The 24,891-nt window shown below is 43.4% G+C and overlaps 1 protein-coding gene across 4 annotated transcripts in view; it reads right to left on the minus strand.

Moving 5' to 3' along the window:
* Positions 1–24,891, minus strand: part of Sh2d4b (SH2 domain containing 4B) — an 88,842-nt gene that overhangs the window by 34,198 nt on the left and 29,753 nt on the right. For all 4 annotated transcript variants that reach the window (XM_059274561.1, XM_059274560.1, XM_059274562.1 and 1 more), the window contains one exon: positions 9,922–10,069. In XM_059274561.1, coding sequence (XP_059130544.1) covers positions 9,922–10,069 — 148 coding nt within the window. The remainder of the gene's footprint in view (positions 1–9,921; positions 10,070–24,891) is intronic.

A 24,891-nucleotide genomic window follows, 5' to 3' on the forward strand; every position in this document is an offset into this window, starting at 1 on the left:
TATGCCAGAAACCCAGCTCTGGGGATGCAGAGACAGAAGGATCCTGAAACTCGATGGCCAGCCAGACTAGCTGAATCTGTGAGCTCTGGGTTCAAGGAGAGGCCCTGTTTTAAAAAGAAATGTGAAAAGTGATAGAGGAAGACATTCAAAGTCAACCTCTGGCCCAAGTGTGTGCGTGCGTGCATGCACACACAGACACAGTCATGTATGTTCACACATACACATACAAAAACTTTAGTGATTTTAAAAAGCATTTAATGATTTGGCTGCATTTGACTCTGGGCTGGATAGAGAGAAGACATAGAAGCAGGCCCTCCTTCCAGTCACTCTAACCAAGCTGGAGAAAGGACAGGTAACTATCACCAACATTAATGAAAAATGTCGAGTGTCCTTAGAAGAAGATGAGGAGGAGGACGAGGAAAATGAGGAGGAGGACGAGGAAGAAGGAGGAGGAGGAGAAATAAATTACTATGAGAGTTCAGGGTCCACAGTATTCATATGTACAGGGACCAGAGCTGTCAAAAGAGAATCAGCCTGGGACTGTGCTGTAGAGGAGGTGGTCTGTTCCCAGCAAAACTCAAGTTGAGTTGTGGAGCCTTAAAAAGAGACTGGTGTCCCCTTTGTAAGGCTGGATCAATTTTCTCAGGGATGGATGAGTTCTTGGGAAACAAATGGATAAAACAGATCATCCCCTCTGTCCTCTCTCTGCCCCCTCTTGCTTTCAGGCAGAGAATAAATCTGTTTTCCTTGTGAATTATCGAATCTTGTGAATTACAGTGAAAGAAAATGAACAAGACGGTATGGAATGATCAAGTACTTTCTAGAGAAATTGGAAGAGGAGCTCATTCCATGAAACAACTGTGGAACTCAGGGACGCAGAGACTCCTCTGTAAAGCTCAGGGAGCAAGAACTCTGTGAAGCCTGCTTACACTGTGGGCAGAGAGTCAGACAGGGTTGGGAAACCCAGGGCCGACTTCAGGGTCATTAATACACAGACAAGTCGCTTCATAGAGTTTACAGTCCCTAAGAGACAGGCACTACAGAAAGATAGACAGACAGACAAAGGTTTGACTCCTGAACCCCTGTCTGGTATGGAACAATATTATTCTTTAGTTCCCTTTCCCTGAACAATAAACAGTGCTGCCCTTAGTCTGAGGACTGCCACACTGCCAGGCTATTCCAGAGTCACCTCCCCAATGACACTCAGGGTTCCCACTCTGGTCCTAACACTGAGAGAACACAGAAGTGTCTCCTTCCCCTTTGTGTAAGTGGTCACACAGCTCCAGTGTGCAAAGAGGCTAGTGTTAAAGGGGTTTCACCACTTCAAATAACATGTTGGCCACATTCGGTGATACACTCCCATACATCTAGGACCCAGGAGGCTGAGCCCAGAGGATTGCAAGCTTCAGGACAACCTGTCTATATAATGAAACCTTGTTTCCAAACTATGAATGAATGAATGAATGAATGAATGAATGAATGGCATAGTCACACAAGTATATTTAGTCATCTACTTGTGTCAGCTCTCAGTGTTGCACAGGGCTATCAGTCAATACTATATGCCAGCCACATACCGTACAACTCCAGGAGACACAGTTGTAGTGCCGGCCTTCAAAGAGCTTACAGTCTAGTGGGGGAAATGCAGCACTAAACAGTAGAGCTGTGATGGGGTATGAATCAGTCCACAGGGCCCCCAGAGGAGGGACATCACATCCAGGCATGGATGGTCTTTGGAAACAGGAAGAGGTCTAAGCTGATGCCTGGTGGATTCAAATAACAGTGGCCAACGAAGGGCATTTGTTCTTCTTCTTTTTTTTTCCGGTTTTTTGAGACAAGATTTCTCTGTGTATCTTATAATTTGGTTGTGAGCCTAGCCTTTAACGGCTGAGCCATCTCTCCAGCCCTTCTCTGTGTATCTTCAGAGCCTGTCTTAGAACTCACTCTGTAGACCAGGCTGGCCTCAAACTCACAGAGATCTGCCTGCCTCTATGTCCGGATTGCTGGGATTAAAGACGGGAGCCACCACCGCCCAGCTAGAAGGGCATTCTTAATAGAGTGGGCTCAGAGGCCAGAGGGAATAGGTGTCTCTCCTGGAACAGTGCAGCATCACTGCACGGCAGAAGTACCAGAAAAAAACACTTAGAAGACCACTCTATTAATATCCTGAAAGGTAACTGGAAGCCACTAGAGGGCAGAGTTCTGCCTACACTCAAAGGAGATTGCTTGAGCTATAGAGCACTGAGAGTGAATTCACAAGAGTGAAGATGCAGAAAACAGAAAGGCACTGAGCAAGGAGAATGACTTAAGTGACAGCGTATACATTCAGAGAAATAAAAGGCAAGAGCTGTACAATTATGTTGGAGTAGTAGTAGTAATAGTACTTCATTTATGGGGTGGGGTGCAAGGGAGTGGAGTGTGTGTAGAAGTCACAGGACTTGTGGGAATAAGTTCACTCTTTTCACCTCGTGGATCCCAGGACTTGAACTCAGGTCATCAGCTTTGACAGCAATTGCCTGTACCCGCTGAGCCAATCACAAGCTCCTTCAGTCAGTTTTGATACAGAGAGGGGGCAGAAAGGAGAGGCCTAATGGCCAGGTTCCTTTCTAAAACTTACGTTAATTGATTGATTGACTTACTTTGTGTGTGTGTGTGTGTGTGTGTGTGTGTGTGTGTGTGTGTGTGTGTGTGCATGTGAGTGTGGATGTGTGTGTTTGTGAGTGTGGATGTGTGTGTGGATGTGTGTGGATGTGTTTATGTATAGGCATGTTTACTTTTTGCCCTCTGTGATTTTTTTCTTTTTTTTTGGTCTTTTTGAGACAGGGTCTTTCTAGGTTGCCCTGGATGGTCTGGAACCAGCAGTGTAGACCAGGCTGGCATGAAACTCATAGACATCTGCCTGCCTTTTCCTCCAACGTGCTGGGATTAAAGGTGAGCATCACCATGCCCAGCATCTCTCTGTGATTTTAAGCAGAGATTAACTATCTTTTTTTTTTTTGCATAGAAAATGAGGACTTCATGTGGTTGCTTTGAGGTCTCAGCATGGGAGCAAATGGGAGGGTTTGCTCAGGTCCTGGCACAGAGCTGTGCATTAAATGTGTCCAGGATTCTTACTGTGTAGACTGTACATTCTGGGGACTGAATACACCATTTGGAAAGAGTCTATGTCTTGGTGGGGGTGGGAAAGTGTAGTGGGGAGGAGGGTGATGTCTAGGTAGAATCAAGAGTTCCTACTAAGGAACTGAAAAAAAAATGAACATGTGGGAAGAGCAGGCTTCTTCGCCTCTGGAGAGGGTATATCAAGGGTATCCATTTTCAAAGATGTCCTATGACTCAGCCTGCTAGAGTCAGATCACCTGAATAAATCAGTGTCTTTAGCAATAAATATGATGGAGGCTGAATGGTGAGCTTCCAAGTCTGGGAATGCAAGTGAGATTCACCTGCAGTTCAGCTGGTCTAATGAAAGGGGTTTTCTCAGCAACAACCAGCCTCCTCCCTTTAGCACAACTTCATGCCTGGAAACAGAGACCCTTGTGGTGACCAAGGCCGACTGCTGGATCCTTTTATGATCCAAGCTCTCAGGCCATGTGGATAGAGCAATGACTGCCTTGGGAAAGCTAAATATGGCCCAGGGATCAGTGGACAACTCCACAGGAGAGGGAACCCCTAATAGAGCCTAAATTAGGTGTTCAAAAGTTTAGATGAGCACTATTCAGAGTTTTAATACTGAAAAAGGCACCCAGAGTTGGAGTGGCCCCTGGTCTATGATGGTCCGATTTATGATGTTTTTACAACAGTAATAAAAATTTAGTCAAAACTGTTCTTCAAACTTTGATTTTTCAATTTCTTCCCAGGCTAGCTATATACACATATATCTGCATGTGTGTGTGTGTGTGTGTGTGTGTGTGTGTGTGTGTGTGTGTGTGCACACATACACTGCACAGTGTGTGCTGCATTGATGCTGGTGAGTGGCAGTGAACCATAGATCCCACTCAGCCAGAAGATCTGAGCAGATCACAACCTGCACCCCTCAGTGGGCTGTGTTGATGAGCCAGGATGTCCTGTAGTATAGAGTTAGGATTAAGGACATGATTTCAACTTCAGGCTTCAGGGACATAACTTTCTTATAAGTTGTGTTTCAACTGTGGCTATATCCAAGGAATAACAAGGCATCAGTCATTTTTCTTGTTGCTGAGACCAACTACCCGGTACGAGGCAACTTAAGTTTTGAGTTTGAGGATACAGCTCATCCTAGTGGAAAAGACGACAGTGGGAGCCTGAAGCAGCTGCTCACACTGCATCCTGCAGTCAGGAAGCAGAGAAATGGCTGGTGTTCTGCTGGCTTTCTCATTTCTCTGCTACTCATTCGGGTGCCACCCACATTCACCATGGGTCTTCCCCCTCAGTTAATCTTCTCTGGAAAGACCTCACAGGATTGTTAATCCAATCAAGCTTTCCCACTGGAACCAACCATCACACTTAGACACTCCATGCAGAGGATACCAAAAGCCCTTCTTTCTTCTAGCTCTTAACTTCCGGTCCACATCCTTCTCTGCTCCAGCGTACTCTCAGTCCAGCAGCGTTCTTACTGGCCTCTCCTGGCTCAGCTTGTCCCAGGCCTCTAGCCTTTAGAATCGCCAACATTCAACCGAGAACTCAGACCCACTTCTTTGTAAGAGGGAAGGAGATGGAGCCAACATCACTGGGCCCCTGGGCCAGGCTGTATGAACACTTTACTCAGGCAGCTCTCTCGGCCACCAGGCAAGACATGAGGCAATGGCATGTAGGAGGTTGATTTGGGGCCATAACCCAAATCATACAGTCGGAGGACCCAGAGTGACCACAACTCCTACTCAAGATGGCCAAACCTCACTACATTTTAACCTCACAGCAACAACACTGAATGTCTTAGTTCTATAAATAATATCATTGGCTGGATCCTCTCTAAGTCTCTGACCAACTAAATAGTCTCCAACTCCACACCCCTAAAAGCTCACAGTTGAAAAATCATTACACACACTGCTCTGCCTGACCTATCCAGAGGGTTTCAGAAGCCAGACCTCTAAGATTTGAGCTGAGTAACTAACTCCCCACTCGAGTGATACTGAGAGCCGTCTTCTTCCCCCCCTTTTTTTCTCAGCTGGAGAATTTAATTTGACTGTTTTATCAAAACTGCTGCTCTGATAGAGTAATGGCCCACTATATCTTTCAGATTAAGTTAATTGAGTGCAGAATGAATTTGCTAGGTTTGAATGACATGCTCTAAGTTCAGCTCATCATTCTTTAAGAAAATATAAAATGAGAACCTCCCATCAGAGAGCCTGAATTATCACATATTTCCAGTTTCTCAGAGGTGTTTCCATTTTCAGCTGCCACACAGCACACGGAGCTAAAATCAGGCGGCTCTCAGAGGACATGACTTCCAGTCTCCACCACAACTGAAACAGCAGCCAAGGAGCCCTGCGGAAGCACTCCAGCTTTAGGTCCCCTCTCCTCATACGGCAGGAGTAACCCCATAGAACGTGCGTGAAGTCACTCTGTTAAGTGGTCAAGCTATAGGCAATGCTCCCTGAACTGACATCAGCAGCTTCGCTTTGTGCATCTTACTATTCTTTTTAACATAAGTGCTGCCTTTTCTCCTCCTTCCACTTGCCTCTTCCTCCATTCTGAATGTAGATAATGGCTTCCTCTTTAGCTTAGCTTTCCAACCTCATTTTTTCATCATGGTCCATTACGAACCCCAGGATGTGGCTACATTGTGACTTGTGAATGCATTGTCAGCTTTGGTCATAACTACAGATATGTCTTAGAAACCAAGTGTCTCAGGGCTGAATTTATGATAGAGAAAGAAAGAAAGAAAGAAAGAAAGAAAGAAAGAAAGAAAGAAAGAAAGAAAGAAAGAGAGAGACAGAGAAAGGATAAAATAAAGGGTGTCAAGAGTAAAGGTGAATTAAGACCCTCTGAAGATGGGGCTGAAGACCTGGCTCAGAGGTTAACAGCATGTACTGTTATTGCAGAGGACTGGAATTTGGTTCCCAGCACTTGTCAGGTTACTCACAACCACCTGATGAAGGGCCTCCAACAAGTTGTACAGGCACACACGCACGCGCGCACACACACACACACACACACACACACACACACACACACTGACAACACTGAAAAAGAAATATTTTGAAAAGAACCTCTGTACATCCTCTCCTCTGCAGGCAGTGATAACACTGGCAAATGGTCAGAATGGACTTTCTCACAATATTAAAAGGTAATCAAAAGCTTGAAAATAATCCAGGAAGCATTTATTCAAAAAAAAAAGGGTTCAACCCAAGTGAAGATATTAAATTTCCACAAAGAACTCCCAGAACTAGATGGCCCCACTGGTAAATTCTGCCAAACATTTAAGCAGGAATTCCAATTTTTCACAAGCCCTTTCTAAAAGACGGAAGAAAAGTAGACACTCTCCAACTCATTCACTGACACTCCGATTATCTTAAAACCCAAACTAGACTGTCAACAACTCTTATAAGCACAGACTAAGATCCATCATGAATATTGATACAAAAATCCTCAACAAATTTTCTCACACCAGGGCTGTGGAGTTGGCCAAGTTGGTAAAGCGCCTGCTGTGCAAGCGTGAGGACGTGAGTCTGGATTCCTGGTATCTGTGTACAAGCTGGGCATAGTGGCACGCACCTGCAACCCCAGGTAGGGGTACAGACAAGCAGTTTCTTAGAGTTCACTGGTCAGTCAGACCAGCCAATCAGTGAGCTCCAGGTTTGTGAAGACCCTGTCTCAAAAGAGAAGAGGAATAGAGGAAGATGCCTACTGTCAGACATCAATATTCAACTTCTACATGTACACGTGCACGCACGCGCACATGCACACACGCATATGCGTGTGCACCTACATATGTATGTACAAACACCTGTATTTGAAGGAACACTAGCCCACTTGAGCATGTGGCTCTGGCAGGCCTTGCCCTTCTCCCCATTCCCTCTGCCTTGCTAAAAACCATTAGATTACATTCCTAACGCTAGCCCCCAAGGTCTATTCCCTTATGGGCCACTTCCTCCTCCTGAGGCTGACTACCCCAAAATCCAGCTATTGAAGTATTGAAGTCCAGCAATCAGAAGCCCCTTTCGCTCCCCTAATTAACATGCCCAATTGAAATTAAACACCTCATCCTAACACGGGGTTTCACCTTGTACTTTATAAACTGCCATTTGCCCATGAGTACCATACCTTTATAAATGGCCATTTTCCTGTCTCCTCTTATCTTGCATGTAAAAAATTATCAGGAATCTATAATTAATCTATATGAGTCAATAAGTATAGTGAGAGGTCAGCATATAAGATCAATATACAAAAGCCCAATGCATAATCTAGATACATTCCATTTACACTTCAGGAATAAATTTATCAAAACAAGGGCATAACTATGAAATACTATTAAAGGAGATTAAATAAGATTTAACCGAAATTCTGTCTTTTTTTCAAGGATTGGAAAGTTATTATTTTTTTTAATCTTGAAGATTTAACCCACGGCCTCACACTTGCTAGGCAAGTATTTTACCATTGAGCTACCTCTCTACCACTTAGAGTTTTTAATATGATTTATTTTCATTATTTTAATTGTATGTGTGTATGTGCCTGTGTGTGCGTATTACCACTTGACACAGATGCTAGAAATCAAACTAAAGTCCTATGGAAGAACAGTAAATGTTCTTACTCACTGAGCCATCTTTTCAGGCCATCGCCTTCACCCACTCTTTATTTATTTATTTATTTTGAAACAGGGGTTCAGTACACAAGCTGAGCATGTCTTTGAACTTGCTATGAGGGCAGGCTGGCCTTGAACTTCCACTAGTACTTCAGGCACTATCCCATTAGGCCTGACGCTAAGTATTGTAAAGAGGACAATAGTCCCCAAATTGATATACAAAAGCAACACCACCTCTATTAAATCCCAGATGCCATCATTTCAGAACTAGACCTGCTGATCCTAAAGTATATATGGAAATAAAAGGGTCCCAGAATAACCAAAATAATCCCAAGAAAGAACAGCTATGGAAGAAAGCTGACTGCCAGGCTCCCATCACCAACACGGCTACTGGCATGAGAACAGAAGACAGGCCAGCAGAACAGAGCTGAGACCCCAGAGGGTGGGGCAGACATGGTTTCAGTAAATATTTCTACAAGAGTGCCAAGAGATTTAAAGAAAAAAAATAGCCCTTCCAACCAATGCTACTTTGACAACTGAGTCAATCAGGAATGTCCTTTCATACAAAGATTCCTCAAAACACAGCAGAGGCTTAAACATAAAATCCCGAACTATAAATCTCTTACAAGAGAAATGAGTGAGTCACTTCTACCTGGGAATAAACAACTGGTTTCTTCGATGTTACAAAAAATCACACGTGACAAAAGAAAATAAGAAAATGGGACTTCCTCAGACTCCAAAACGTTTATGTTTCAAAGGATACCACCAGGAAAGTGGAAGGAGGGCTGGAGAGATGTACTAGATGTTAAAAGCAATGGGTGTTATTTCAGAGGACCCACAATCGGTTCCCAGCACCCTCATCAAGTGCTGAGGTGCGGTGGGGGCTGTGCTGCAAGTGAAGCCCTCAGACAACTCAGGTAGGAACATGAACAATACAATCACCTTGGAAAACAGTGTGACAGCTCAGCAAAATGTCAAACTTGATCTCCACATGACCCAGAAATTTTACTCCTAAGTGTAATTCCAGAGAATTAAAAGTACATCTTCAAAAATGTGCGTATGTAAATATCCATTGCAGCAGTAGTCATAATAGCTCCAACAGAGAAAAAACCCAATGTTTATTGTCCTCAAACTGGAGAAATAAAACTGATATACACATGCACTAGATTATTATACAGCCATGAAAAGAGGTGAGGTTATGACAGATGTTATTACATGGAGGGAGCTTCACACTTGCTAAGTTAAATAAGTTAGACACAAAAGACCACATAATGTGTTTTTTTTTTTCAAATTTTATTTTAGGTGTCTAGGCATTTTATCCACATATATCTCTATGTCATAATTGCAGGCTTAGTGCCCTGAGGTGCTAGAAAAGGGAATCAGATCCCTGGACCTAGAGTTACAGAAGGTTGTAATCCATCAGGAAGGTGCTGGGAACTGAACTCAGGTCCTCTGCAAGAGCAGCCACTGCTCTTAACTACTGAGCCATGGCTCCAGCCTCTCTATCTTCCTATTTCTATGGAATGTCTATAATAGGTAAATCCAGAGAGACTAATTAAATTAGTGGTTTGGAGGCAAGGGTGGGGGAACCACTGCCTATGGTGACAGTTCTTTCTGAGGTGATAAATTTTTCTATGATTAAATGGTGGGAGGGTTACACAGTTTTGTAAGTATACTAAAAAAAAATAAAAAAAAATACAGTTCTACACTCTAAAATGAAGAATTTTTTCCAAAAGGTCAATTTAATGAACCTGGCATATACTCACATAGTCAAGGCATACAGAGAGGCAGGGGGCTGTCCAGCAGAGGGCTCGCACCTCTCTGCTCCTACTGTGGTCTCTAGTGGCCGTATCTGTAATGCAGATTGCAAACACCCACCCACCCCATGCCACCCGTTCACTCTCTCTCCGACCTAATAGATTCACACACTCAACTGAAGAAGGGACCTGCCCACCTGCACGGGTCAAGCATGTTTACTATTTTGTTTTTACTGATGCTTTGACAATTGAGCTCCTGCTGATCCTTGAGGGCTATCCCTCCCTCCCAAGGCCAGCCAGCTACTTGAGGTAGTAAAGGGCCTGCCTTTCATAAGCAAACCATCCAATCAGGGAAGGAGGCTGAAATGATAGCCCAGCACATACACAGTGGGAGGAGCTGGGTGGGAAAAGTGGGGCAGGCCTCCAGGCCCAAGACACAGCTCAACTCACAGTGTTCTTCCCACTCGCGCTCCTCCCTCTCACTGGCTTGGTAGTGCATCTGGGCCTGCTTCAGGGTCCAATAGAGCTCCTTGGCTCTCTGCTCCTCCTGGAGGCGAATCTGTTCTTCTCCTCGCCTCCTCTCTTCTTCCTCTTTCCTCTGAAAAATTATTGAGACAGAATGGCATTAGAATGGGGAACTGCCTGTGGGATTCAGCAGCTAGTCAAGCTGAGCTGTCTGGGGTAGAGTGGCCAGCAGTTACTATTCCACTCTTGGTCCTTACACAATTGAAATGTGATAGTCACACTTGGTAAGGACCACACGGATTGGTATACTGCTGCAAATTTTATTTGCTGTTTTGCAGTGCATAGGATTGAACCTATAGCCTCATGCATGCTAAACAAGTTCCCACCACCGTGACATCCCAGCCCAGCAATGCATAAACTCTAAAGCTTTATGCAAAGATAAGAAGACTGAGCCATCCTCAGGCTTGCTTCCAATGGAAGTCAAGAAGGAGTCCAGGTTCAGAGAGCAGTGTCTGATCTTTCTAGAGGCTGTCCTGGACATAGAGGGATGCCTTGACCAGTCTGGATATAGTATTGATAAGACCATAGGTCTACTGGTCTTAAATCTCTTGTTTTTTGCAAGTCCCACTTACAAGTTAAGAAAAGGTTGTATGTGTGTGTGTGTTTTCCTACCCTTGTTTACATGAAAAGAGCATTTATGCACTCAGAACTTATATAGGTGGCTAATGAAAAATAGTTCACCAAATCTCTTCCCCCACCCCAATGCACCATTCAGCCTTATATTTCACACAGGTGCTGGAAACGGAACTCAGGTCCCCATGCTTGTGTGGCAAGCTCTTTACTGTCCGAGTCAGCCTATATATCTGTCCCCTAATATTGTTCATTCTTGATTTACCAATTCTAAAGATTAAATTCTTCCTTTGATTTTTGTTACATGAGTCTTAAACAGCAGTGAACGGCCATATTGCAAGCCAAATATGTTGCTTGTTTCATCAGTTATAAAGAGTATGTTTTTAAACCTTTTAACATACTTGCTTCTTGCATGTGCTGTATAACTCACAACTTTCCTTTCTACTAAGAACAGGTTTTTTTCCTTCTCACAATGATATGTTTCTATGATTAATGGCATCTTAAATTATGTAAAACGTGGCAGGGAATGGGCTTTTCTTTCATGTATCTTTGCCATAGCTATTTTTTCCTGGCTTAATAATGGCTTCATCTTAAAGCAGAATATGGAATTTCCCCAAATTCCTATCAAGTACAGTAAGCCTTGTCTGAATTAAATCACATATGAGTTCTTATAAACATGGCATCGCTCTCTTTTTCAGAGGGACACCCTTCCCCTGGGAGGCATTTTCCATTCTCCTGTGGGCTGTGCTGGGCACTTCCTAGATACCTCTCCATCCACACTCCAGGGCCCACCTCTGAACCTTCTCTGAGATGCGGCCCTGTATCACTGCCTTCCTTCTGCAGCCACTTATCACAGAATACACAGAGCTACTTTCTGAGTGTTTGCCTGAAAACATTGCTATGCCAGCCTCACAGTCAACTACTGATTTAGCGGAGCACAGAACCTGATTAATTAAAAACATTGCTACCTTGTCTTTCAGCTTTACTGCCACCTTTTCATCTGCTGCATAGGGTACTTGTTTTCCCCCTTGGAAATCTGCAGAGTCTCGTTACCATGGGTATTCTAAGGCATTTTCTTTTCTTTTCCTTTTTTTTTAATTGAAAATAGATTCTTCTCTTATGTAGCATATCCCAACCACAGTTTCCCCTCCCCCCACTCCCCCTCCATTTCCCTTCAGAAAGGGGCAGAACATGGCCCACTGAATCAACTAATCAGGGCTCATATGGGCTCATAGAGACTGAAGAGGCCAGCATAGGGCCTGCACGGGTCTGTCTGCCCCAGGCACTCTGTGTATATGATATATATGGCTATTAGCGTGGTGTTTTTATGGCACTCATAACAGTGGGAGCAGGTGTGTCTCTGACTCTTTTGCATGATCTTGGGACTCTTTTTCTCTTATTGAGTCACTTATTGAATTGCCTTGTCCAGCCTCTATATGAGAGCTTTTGCCTTTTCTTTTCTTTTTTTTTTTTTTTTTTAAAGACAGGGTTTCTCTGTGTAACAGTCCTGGCTGTTCTGAAACTCGCTTTTGTAGACAAGGCTGCCCTTAATGATGCCTTGTCTTATTGTATCTTGTTTTGTCATGTTTGGTTGTTGATTCTAAAGCATTTTCATTGGTGTGCCTTCAGTGAGGGTTTTCTTCAGACTAGAGCCTCGTGTCTGTCCAGTACAATACTTCTTTTTTTATAGGGCTCCTGTTTGCCAAGCTCAATCTCCCATAGTCTCCATCTTTTCTCTCTTGTTTTCTATGTCTTGTCTTTTCTTGTTCTACTTCCTGGTTGCAGTCACTGACTTTATCTTCCAACTGTTTCAGCAGTCGTGAGCGGTTTTCTTTCTGTTGTGGCATGTGTGATTTTTAAGCCCTCATTCTTATTTGCTAACTGTCTCTTTCATGTGGTTGCATCCTGTATTTGTTTCAGAAGTGTGACAGCCTAGCTGTCTGAAGATTGAGACCTCTGTCTTTCCCTCTGCTCTGGTTGAGATCTATTTCCTTTTTGTTTTGTTGCCTTTATTTGACTTGGTGCCTGCTATTCCTGGAAAAGGAGGCTTTCTTCAGATATGCCCTCCCTGTCTGTTTACAGTGAAGAGGTAAGTCAGACTTGAAAGGGAAGCTAAGTATATAGCCAGCCTCCCTGAGAGAAGAGCTTCACTCTGTGGCCGTTTCAGGAGGAACCAGCCATTTCTTTGACGAACCATCATGTGGAAGGTTTTGGAGCTACTTTCTGTGAGATTATCCAGTCTTCTATTCTTCCTGTGTGGTATCTGAACAGGAGTCAACCGTGAGCATGCTGCAGGAAGAATTATGCTTAAATTCCTCAACCTGGGCCTCATGCTTTATACAAAGTCATGATTTGAAATGCCTATTTGTCAATTTCTTCCTCCAGCTCTCTCCCCAACAGGACTGAGAGGGGTAGCCCTGTTTTCCAAGGCCAGACAAGGTCCTACATGAGCTCTGGTCCCTGTTTATTCATTTCACATACTCTCTGTCCCTCTCCCCAGTATCTGAGTGTGGACACCAGGCTGTGTCTTAAACTATGTAGAATAACAGCTTTCAGGCTGTGCTAGCCTTGAAATATTGCACTTTATAAAGCAAAAGTGTTGTTGGTTGTTTTTTAATCTTTGCTCTTTGTTCTTTTTAACTCTTTGGGGGGCCCACCACCGAGCTCTCAAGTAAATCACAGGGAGGCTTATTCTTACTTATGAATGCCCAGCCCTCACTTGGCTTGTTTCTAGCCAGCTTTTCTCACAGAGCTAAACAAATGAACATAAAGGAATGTAACACATCTTTGCATCATTAAACAAATGTTCCACAGCATAAATGAATGTAACACATCTTAATGTAATATTCCACAACACAAGTTTCTTATTACATCTTTATAGTTTACTTTGTGTGCATGCTTATATGTGCTGGGGGGGGGGCCCACATGCATAACATGGCATTTAGGTAGAGATCAGAGAACAGTTTGTGGGACTTGGTTCTCTCCTTCTACAAGGTGGATCCCAGAGATGGGATTCAGGCCATCAGACTTAATAGCCAAAACATTTACTTCCTAAGCCCTATGACCATTCCCAAAGGAACAGTGTCGACCTGAGTTACTATACTCTAATACTCTAAGCCTAAGGGGTAAGATAACATGACTGTTCTAGCTAGGTTACGATTGCTGTGAAAAGACACCATAAACACAGCAACTCTTATAAGGAAAACATTTAATTGGGGGTGGCTCATTTACAGTTTCAGAGGCTCAGTCCATTATCATCATGAAGGGGAGCATGGCCACATGCAGGCAGACATGGTGCTGGAGCTAAGAGTGCTCCATCTTGCAGGTAACAAGAAGTCAACCGACTGTCACACTGAGGAAAACCAGGCTTTTTCTTTTGGGCCACCAACCAGCTCTCAAATCATGACATGCAGACTTATTACTAGTTATAAATGTGTGGCCTTATCTTAGCTCTTATTATAATCTGTTTCTCTTTATCTACATTTTGCCTCAGGGCTTTTTGCCTCTCTTTCTTTCTGTATATCTTACTTTCCTGCTTCTCATGTCTGGCTGCCTAGTGGCTGCCTCGCTTCTGGCCCCAGACATGTCCAGCTCTTTCTCCCTCATTCTCTTCTCCTTTTTCTCTTTCAAGCCTAGATTTCTCCTCCTACTTATTCTCTTCACCCATGAGTCCCACCTATCCCTTTCCTGCCTAGCTAACTGGCCATTCAGCTTTTTATTAGTCCAGTCAGGTGCCTCAGGCAGGCAAGGTGAATACAACACATCTTTACATAATTAAACAAATACAGCGCAAACAAATGTAACACATTCTTATGTCATTAAACAAATGCAGCAGAAACAAACGTAACACATCTTTGCCTAGTTAAAATAATATTCCACAATAGGGAAGCTTGAGCAAAACAGACCTCAAAGCCCACCCCCACAGTGACACAGTTCCTCCAACAAGGCCACACCTCCTAATAGTGCCACTTCCTTGGGGGCCATTTTCTCTCAAACCACCACAATGTCATTATAACTTGTTCATTCAAATAAACAACCATCACGAGGCACAAACTGATAAATAATGTATTTGTACCAATAAATTATCATGCATGTGAATATATGGAATCACATCGGAAACAGTGTACATGAGTTTATCAGTCATACCAGATGTAAGCCTCTCATCTGAGACGATAAAAAGGAGCACACAAGACCGAGATACAGAAAGCATACTGACCTACCACCCAGTCACTTGTCACAAGTTTCATCCTGAAAAATTGCTACAGCAAAGGACTTCTGCCTTTGCCCCCCAGGCTCCAGCTCAAACCGTTTCTCTTGCCTATGACAATTGTAAAATAACATTCAAAACTGCCAGCTACCTGGCATCTGACCACTCTGTGCTTTGAACAGCTCTACAGCTGTGGCTTGTAAAACTGCTTATCTGGTTCTCTGCTGAAACGTTCCCTCACATCTGGATAGCCTCTTTGCCTCTGCTGAAGCCCGCATGCCTCTTTGATCTGTCCAAAGTCATTCGTAGCATATACTCACTACTCTACCATGTGAAATGCAAAGCGTGATTTCAGAGTCAATGTTAATAATTAAGATTAAAACAAAAGAACCAGTGGTTGCTATTGGCCATGTCTACCAAGTGAAATCAGTATACAGACCTCCTGGCAGGAATGAAGATATTTTGCAGAGACGTTTGTGCCCCTCCCCTTTGGCTATGAGACTATTGGAACAATGGTCCTCAAGAAATTGGAATCTTCAGGGATCTCACACTAGGAGAAAGAAAAGGCTGGAGTCTGGTATCAGACTCTGGGAAACTTGTCTGCCTTCACACAGTTCAGACAACCTGTCAGACTGTGGTGGTATTGTGTTCCCCAAAATATTGTGCACCCTAATAAACTTATCTGGGGTCAGAGACAGAACAGCCACAGTATTAAACATAGAGGTTAGGCAGTGGTAGCACATGCCTTTAATGCTAGCATTCCAGAGGCAGATATCTACCTGGATCTCTGTGTGTCCAAGGATACAGCCAGGCATGATGACTCACGCCTTTAATCCCAGGAAGTGATGGTAGAAAGCAGAAAGGTATATAAGGAGTGAGGACCAGAAACTAGAAGCATTTGGCTGGTTAAGCTTTTAGGCTTCGAGCAGCACAGTTCAGCTGAGAGCCGTTGTGATGAGGACACAGAGGCATCCAATCCAGTCTGAGGAAACAGGATCAGCTGAGGAACTGGCGAGGTGAGGTAGCTGTGGCCCATTCTGTCTCTCTGATCTTCCAGTGTTCACCCAAATACCTGGTTCAGGTTTGATTTTATTAATAAGAACTTTGAAGATTCGTGCTATAGTCAGACCACCTTGCAAGAGAAACTGGAGTAAAGACAACAATGATGGGTCGATGACAGGTGAGACTACACCTTAGCCAGGGCTGCTTAGCTGCACATACCCTCTATTTAAACCTGAACCTCATGTCAGGGCTCCGAGAATGGAATGGGGACCATTCCACTAGACCTCTTTATTTGTTCCTCTTCCTAGTGTGGCCTCATCAGACAAACTTCCTTATTACTATTATTTGTCTGTTTAATTAGCCTATTGAAAATGAGTGGCCAAGCTTAACTTGGTGAAGCTGCAGACCCCAGGCTCTGATCTTAATAATTCTGGTAATAGTAGTACTTGGTGAATTAAAGTGAACAATACTGATGTAGCTTGTGAATTAATTGTTATTCAATAAATTCTCATATTGTGGAAGCATACAAACATGTTTGCATAGCTCATTAGTGACAAAGAGGTTTAACCAGACACTCCTGTAACTCCAGGATTCATTTTCATGGAGACAGATTAGCCTATAGCCCAGTGGCTGAACCCTGGGTTCCAAGAAGGTAGTCTGACAGCAGACACATCCTGCTGGCCAACACAGTATTTTTTTCACTAGTTCACAAGAAATTCAGTAGCTGGAACAGAGCTAACAAGCTGGTGTTAGTTGGCTATGATTGTTATTAGAGACAAATACATTGCAAAACAATTATTCACCTTCCCTGTACACCCTGGAGGCATCCCTAGCTATCTTCCCACTGCTCCAGGTTCAGACCTTAATATCTTTCTTCCCTACACACCTCTCTCCATTCTGCCTGATAGCTCAGGCCTTTCTGTTGTGATATATTATGCACGTGCAGGGAAACATGCTGGGCAGATGAGGGGGGTGGGAGGGCAGGGGCTGTAGTGTGTGGAAAGTCATTCACACCCAGGCGCTCCATCCACTCGGAAATGGTTTATTATAATAGGAGATAAAGAGACAGACAGAAAACAGAGAGAGAAAGAGAGGTGTATGCACCTCATGGTGGGATGAAGGAAAGTGGAAAAGAGAGAGAGAGAGATGGGGTGGGGAGGAGTTTTTCCTTAGAATGAGGCTTTTACATCAGGACACAGGGGGCACCAAGGGGCAGGATTTCAAGGGGCAGATCAGAATCTTAACACTTTCTCTTTTGACTTCCCACCTCCTTCAGGTTGGAAGGAGGAATAGATTTAATATCACGAGGACAAACAAGAGAAACAGAGGTAGACAGGTCCAGCTGCTCACAAAAAGAACCTGCAGCCAGCCTCATGTCCTCAGCACCTCTACTGACAGTGTCTGGTGCCTCCAAATCCTGGACCTCTGCGGTTCTGGATTGAGCCAGCTCACTGCCTGCCCCCTTCCTACACCTCACCAAATTCCTGAACGCCTTGCCTCTGTCTTGATATTTTCTTGTATCACTTCTCCTCTCTCACTTTTTCTCTCCATATATAATTTTTTTCTAGCTTTAGGTACTATATTAATGACTAAAAAAAAAGAAACTGTAAATCCTTAATCCTGTATTTTTTAAAATGACGTTTTGGGGCTGGAGAAATAGCTAAGCAGCTAAGAGAACTGGCTGTTCTTCCAGAGGACCAAGGTTCGATTCCCAGCAAGGTTCGATGGCAGCTCACAACAGTCTTTAACTTTAACTCCAAGGACCCTGATGCCCTCTTCTGGCTTCCATGGGCACTACAGGCACATGGTGCACAAACATACATGCAAATAAAACATGCATACTCAAAAAATGACACCGGGTAGTGGTGGCGCACACCTTTAATCCCAGCACTCAGGAGACAGAGCCAGGTGGATCTCTGAGTTCTGAGTTCCGAGGCCAGCCTGATCTACAGAGCAAGTTCCAGGATAGTCAGGCTATACAGAGAAACTCTGCCTTGAAAAACAAAACAAAATAAGTAAAATAATAATAATAATAATAATAATAATAATAATAATGACATTTTGTTGTTGCTGTTGCATCTGAAACAGTTTTGACTGAGGACTTTTCTCCAATGATCAATTTGTATTTCTAAAAACATCAAGACCCATTCTCTAAGAATTAGAGTCTATAGGCTAAAGAAGCTAAGTGGCTTTATTAAGTCATTCATCAAGTCCTTACTGAGCAGCTATGAGACTCACAGGCCTTCTGTGGGTGCAGTATGAGAAACAGGGTCCTCACTCGGAGCTTGCCTTCTGGTGGTGAGAACGCCAAACAAATAAGTTAAAGTTCAAGAAATTTCACAAAAGAATGACCAGTATGTATGACCATGTCTAGGACACTACCATAGGCCATGGGACCAGAAGAATTCTCAGGGGATGCTGTGTGGTCTGACATCCAAGGTACAAGTAGAACATAGTCCAATGAGTACAGGGAAAGACATTTTCCAGACAGCAGGAACAACATAGACAAAAGCCCAGGCATTGCAGTACACATCAGCCTAGTTGAGGAGAGTGACTCATTGAGGCTAGAGTGGAAAAGTCAGAATTCTACAGTGGGTGTGCTTGAGAAAGCATCTGACACATAGGAGGTTGCTGTGAGTGATAAGATGCTGAGATTAAGGAGCACAGGGTTTAAGGGCAAAGCTCAAGTATTCATACTGAGGGGACATTTACATACATATAGACGGACCCACTGGTGTGACTCAAAAGAAAGAGTTGGAATCAGAGAAGAAGACTGATAAAGAAAGCCAAGGTTAAGATAATAATCTAGAAGGAAGGATGCCTGTGAACAACCAGGAAGAGGGAGCATTTAAGGCAAAGAGAGCAGTGAGTCGAAATGAAGACTACTGAAGACATTACCAAGGCAAGAAAGCTACCAGAGACTGCTGGGTGCGATAACTGGAAGTGACTAGAGAACATGACAAGAGCAGCCCTCATGGAACAGAGGGACAGTTATCCAGGTACTACAGGGAGGAAGTAGAGATGGCCACAGACAACCCATCAGGACATCCAACATGAGAGAAATGTGGGGTTACAGTAGAAACACAATGGCTTCTCAGCTTTTTGGCTAAGATCCCTCAAAGATAGACATGGGTAGGGTGGCTTTGACATGGGAAATCCTAAGGCAGTTCCTGACTGATAGAAAATTGTAAACAATGTTTCCAACTCTAGTGCATATAGTAAACTGTTTTGTTTAAAAGCCCTACTTCACCTTCACCACAATCTCAGCAGCATGGGTAGCACTCCTCACGCTGGCACAGCCCTTCATATTTTACCTAATGCATTTCCTTTTCCTCCTCTGAGCTTCCTAATCTCTGACAATGGTTCCTGCGTCACTCAGTCCACAAGACACCAGCCAAAGCAACGTGCCCACAGACACTTCAGATCCTTCACCCACCTAAAGGGATCTTCCAGACAGACAGCTGGCTCCTCCTGTCAGAGCCAGGAGCCCCAAATTCAAACTGTATTAATTTGCTGTTACAAAGTATCACTGCCTATGTGGCTTACACAAGAAAGTGTTTTTTCACAGATCTAGAAGTGTCATGTCCTAACTCACATCGGCAGGGTTGGTTCATTCTAAAGATTCCTCTTGGCCTACAGGCGGCCACCTTCCTGCTGCTTCACACTGTGTCCTATTTATTCGTCTTAGAAGGATACCAGTCATACTGTATTCAGGCCTACCCAACACTGAAGATTGCATTTTAGCTAAAATTACCTCTGCAAGGACCTTGCCTTCAAATGCAGTTACGTTCTGAAGCACTGGGAGTTTCAGACTTCATTGTAGAAGAAGGGGGCAGGGGCAATTGAGCTCATATTGAGAAGATTGCACTCTAGAGAAGGGCCAAAGGGTCAGAACTGGTGTGCTGCTTTTCCCACATCAAATTACAATGTGAAGTACACAAGCCAGCTGTGGGTGACAGGAGGCAGAACATTAAACAATGGTGTCATTGTTCAGCCTTTTCTCCTCTCGAGAGTGGGACACTGCCCGGGAGCCAGTGGTCTACAGCAACCTCCTCTCTCAAAGGAAAATGACTGGCCATTCACTGTGACAAAGGCAAACCTCTTCACAAAGATGAAGACAATAAAGAAAACAGTTTGCAACTACAAATCCACAGAATTGCATCTTTCTCCTCAAGGACTCACTAAAATGGCTCAACTCTCACAGCTGGAATTACCTAAACATCCTCATTGTTGGGGAAACCATCAGAACTGTTGGGCCAGTCTGAGATCACTGAAGAAAAGTCCATCTTACTAAGTTGAGTAGTCAAAGGCCAACTCAACCAAGAGGCAGGCACACAAATACATTTCACCTAGGAAGCACATGACATTGTCTTGTGCTGGCTACCCAAGGCCCTCTGAAATTATTCAATCCCTCTTCTCCTGATAACCTGTCAGTAACAGCATACTGCTGAGAATTGGTTCTACCTAACCCCAGCGGGAAAAGTCAGATACAAAATGCTTTTTCTGGAAGAAATCAACATTTTTGCAGTATTCTTGTCCCTATGTGCCACTGTACCCTGTGAGATGTACATTCCAGAACAACAGGGCTGGAACCATGTTATTCATTCCTCCCTCTCCAAGTCACAGGGCAGGGTCTGGCAGTAGGTAGTCCTTAAATGCTGACCCAAGCATGTCCATTCCCCTTCAAGTCCATACCTGTGTCCAGCTTCCACAGCTACCATCTACCTATCCCTCAGCCTGTACAAATAAGTCTTCACGTTTCACTCCAACCCCACCACACCCTACTAAATGAGCCACCACCAATGTTTCTCTGTGTCCAACTTTTCTTTTCTGCCTTTAGTCACAGAGTCCATCTCAACTTCATACTTAACCATTGCAAAAATCTCGAACTGACCTCTTTTCCTGAAGCTATAACTGGAACTATACTGTCTCCAGCATCCTAAAATTAACCCAGTCATGCCCCTACATAACAAAACATCGTTTTTTGCCCACACTTTTAAACGTAATGTTCCAAGACTCCACAACCTATCCTTCTGGGCTTATGTTTGATTCCATCCATCACGGGCTTTTTTCTCATCCACCAGCAGACCTTCCTTTCTCTCACTTACCTCCTCTGCTCTCTACTTTTTGTTCATATCAGGCTCCTGAAGGCACTGCTGTGCCATATTCTTGTCCTCTGGGTGTAGTTGGGGCAAGAGTTACTCAGTCTCTTCCTTGTTGTATGTTTCTTGAGAGAAAGTAGTTTATCCCTGCTCCCTCACTTTCCAAAATCCAACCCATACTTTGCTTTCCAGGAAAAGAAAAAATATATATTAAATAAAAGCGGTTACTGCATTCCTACATTGTGAATGTTGGAATAATAACATCAAAAGATGCAATAAAAACAATCCAAGTCATTCTCTAACCTGATACATAAATCCCTCGTTTGGGTTCTTTACTGCTGCAAAGAAACTACAAGAAAACAAACTGCTCAACACAACAACTTAACACTTCATTCACTTGGGATTCTGTAGGTTAATAATTCAGACAGCCTGGTTAGATGGCTCTTTTGTACCACACAGTATCAGGTGAGGTTGGATACCTAGCTGAGCTCATTCCCTGGGATTGGCTGGCAGAAAAAGAGGGGATTCAGCCTGTGCTGCCTGCTTTAATACTCTCCAAATAGTTGCACAGGCTTCCTTTCAACAGGGTAGCCTGGGGCATAGGACTATTTGTGAGCACCTACAAGAGGTGTAAGTAGAAGCTTGGGTCTCCTGCAGGCTTTCCTCAAAAGGGGCATGGACAGAATACACCCAAGTACCTTGTACATACGGGAAAGCTAGCCAAAGATGTTCACTTTTCATTTTATGCTAACCCAAACTGAAAATACCCTTGATTCAACCAGGGAAAATTAGGAAATACTAAAACACAATTTGCTTATTCGAACTTATAAATCCATTAATGTGAATAAATTTTTAAGCAACTGAGCACTAAATTTATATAGATAATGACATAATCTGTAAAAAGAAAGACAAGGGGCTACAGAGATGGCCCAGGGGCTAAAGGGGTGCACTTTGTTTGTTTGTTTGTTTGTTTGTTTGTTTGTAGACTGGCTCTCTCACACAGTTCTGGCTATCCTAGAACTCACTACATAGACCAGGCTGGCCTCGAACATACAGAGGCCCGCCTCTGCTTCTTGAGTTCTGGGATTAAAGACATATGCCACTATGCCCAGCTGGTTAAAGGATTTACTCTTCTTGCAGAGGACCTGGGTTCAGTTCCAGCACCCACATGGTGGTTCACAACCACCTGTAAATCCAGTTACAGGGGATCAGATGCCCATTGGCCTCTGCGGGCACCTGCACACACTGTGCACATAAACTTGTGCAAATGTGCACATATACAAATAAATAAATCTTTTTTTAAGAAAAGGGAAAATATGGGCATGTGAAACCTTAGTAGTTTTATAAACATTGGTATGCTTTAAATACAAAGCAAAAATGGAAAATATTGTCTGTTGCATTTCTGAGTTAAATTTGTTTGTATATTTAAATGCTTCATTTAAAAAAATACTTGATTTTTATACAGCCATCGTGATCTCAGTGCTCATGCAAGAGACTAAGGTAGAAGGATTTTGAGTTTGAGGCTAGCTAGGCTACACAGCAAGTTTTTGATTAGCCTGGACTATATAGTGGGACTATGTCACAGAATAAATAATCAGTTAAATCAACTATTTGCAAAAAGGGTTTTAAATAAAAGTTATAAAGAATTGTTTCTAGTACACTCCACACATCAAAGCTTTTCTCAAGGCCAATACAGACTTAAAGGGAGAGGAATACCCCACCTCTAAACGGAAAGTTGGCAAAGGGTTTGCTGCCAGCCATACTCATCCCAGCAGAAAATCTTTCTGAGACAACATTTCAGCACATCTTAAGTACTTCCTAGGAGTTTCATAATGAAGACTGGTGTGCGAAAGAAAGACCACACATACACACACACACATACACACACACACACACACACACATACACATACCACACACACACACACACCACACACACACACAAACTACACACACCACACATACACACACACCACACATACATACCACACACACACAGCACACACACCATACACATACACACCACACACATACAAATACCCACACACACCACACACACACACACACACACACACACCACACACCACACACATACATCACACACATACATACACACCACCCACATACAAACACACACTACACACACAACACAGACACACACACACACCACAGACACACACACATCACACACATACACACATAACACACACAACACACACACACACACACCACACCACACACATACATCACACACATACATACACACCACCCACATACAAACACACACTACACACACACCACAGACACACACACATCACACACATACACACATACCACACACAACACACACACACACACACACACACACACACACACACACACTCTTCAGCCGAGACCAAGCCACCTGGAACACATCCTGAAATAGCACCTCTCCTGCAGTCTCACATTTCTGAGGCTTCTCAAAGTGAAGCCATGCTAAATCAAGGTGCCTACTTCTATTAAAGTTCAAACATGCATATTTAACAACTTGAATTTTAAAACAAAGACACATAATCAAAACTAGAACCTTCTTTGGAAATAACACCAGATACATATATTTGAGTCCTTCGGTGGCCTGAAGGTCTGGCCATGTGGCTTCACTGATACCACTGTGAGCCCTGGCAGAATACCCCACAATCTATCACACTTCCATCACTGAGGCTTTCAAGGAGACCATCAGCCAGAGAATCTCTACCAGTAACATGACCCCTCTGTGATCTCCCTGTGCAGTGAACCCAAGACCCAGCTCTACCTCACCTCACTCCAAGTGTCTAGACTCTGCCCAGTGTGTGGAAAAAGGAGACCAAAATGTAGCCAACAATGATAACTCTTAGAGATGCAGAAAATGAACTGCTTTTCTTCCCTAGCCAACTTAAAGCTAAATCATATATAATCTGATTTATATATTGTAAATTATATATGTAATGTATATATAAATTATATATAGATCATATATAAATCAAGTATAAACCTCTCTCCACACTTGGATCAGATAGTATATAAAGTGAGGGGAGGGGAGGTTGGCAACTGATGTATAAAGCGAGGACAGGACCACTCCAAGGTATAATTAAGGGGAAGACTTTTATTTAGATATGGAGGAGAGTACAGCCAGAGGCATCTGGAAGAGTCTAGAGCAGAGGGAAAAGTAGTAGACTGAGCATGGCCAGCAGAATGGACTGGACCATGAGGAAGTTTGGGGGAGAAGAGAACCAAGAGAGGAGGGCAAGAGAGAGAACTAGGAGAGAGCCAAGAAAGCACAAGGCCAAAATGGGCAGGGTTGTGTAGGAATGAGGAGCTGGGGGAAGAGAAGCCCAGAAGCTGGAGAAATTTTTTGGGGGGCGTGCCAGGATGAGAAGAGCTGAGAACAGCCAGAGGTACCAAGTGAGCCTAGAGCCAGCAGCAGACATTCTGTATGCTAACAGTCACCACAGTTAGTCATTTATCCCAAATTTCTTTTGAACCTGACAGATAGGACATGCCTCATAGTTTTACTCTTGACTACAATGGGTATAATAGCAATGGCTGTGGTTCTGACGGGTCCTTACTCAGAGGAGATGCACGCAGAAGGGCTTAGAGTGTTATCAGGCCATGAGGAAACGCTAACCTCCATCTATCTCTAAAAAGGGAGGTCTTCTTGGAACACAGCCACATGCATATGGTATACAGTGACTATTGTACTACAATGCAAACTGAGTAGTGCCACATAGATGGCATGGCCGCTGTAGCCTAAAATACTACATGGCAATGTTCAGAAAGTACTTAGCTGACACTTGAGTATCATTATCTATGCAAACTTCTTTTAAGTTGTTTAGCAAAACAATGACAAAAAGATGCATAAAAGTACATATAAATATGAGTATCTGTATATATACATATACACATACACAAGTGTGTCTATGTATATACATGTGTTTATATATGTGTATACATATGTATATAGATGTGTAGAGGTATATGTGTACTCAGTTTTTGCCAG

The sequence above is a fragment of the Peromyscus eremicus genome, chromosome 9 (genome assembly GCF_949786415.1).
Source record: "Peromyscus eremicus chromosome 9, PerEre_H2_v1, whole genome shotgun sequence".
In the NCBI taxonomy this organism is placed as follows: Eukaryota; Metazoa; Chordata; class Mammalia; order Rodentia; family Cricetidae; genus Peromyscus; species Peromyscus eremicus.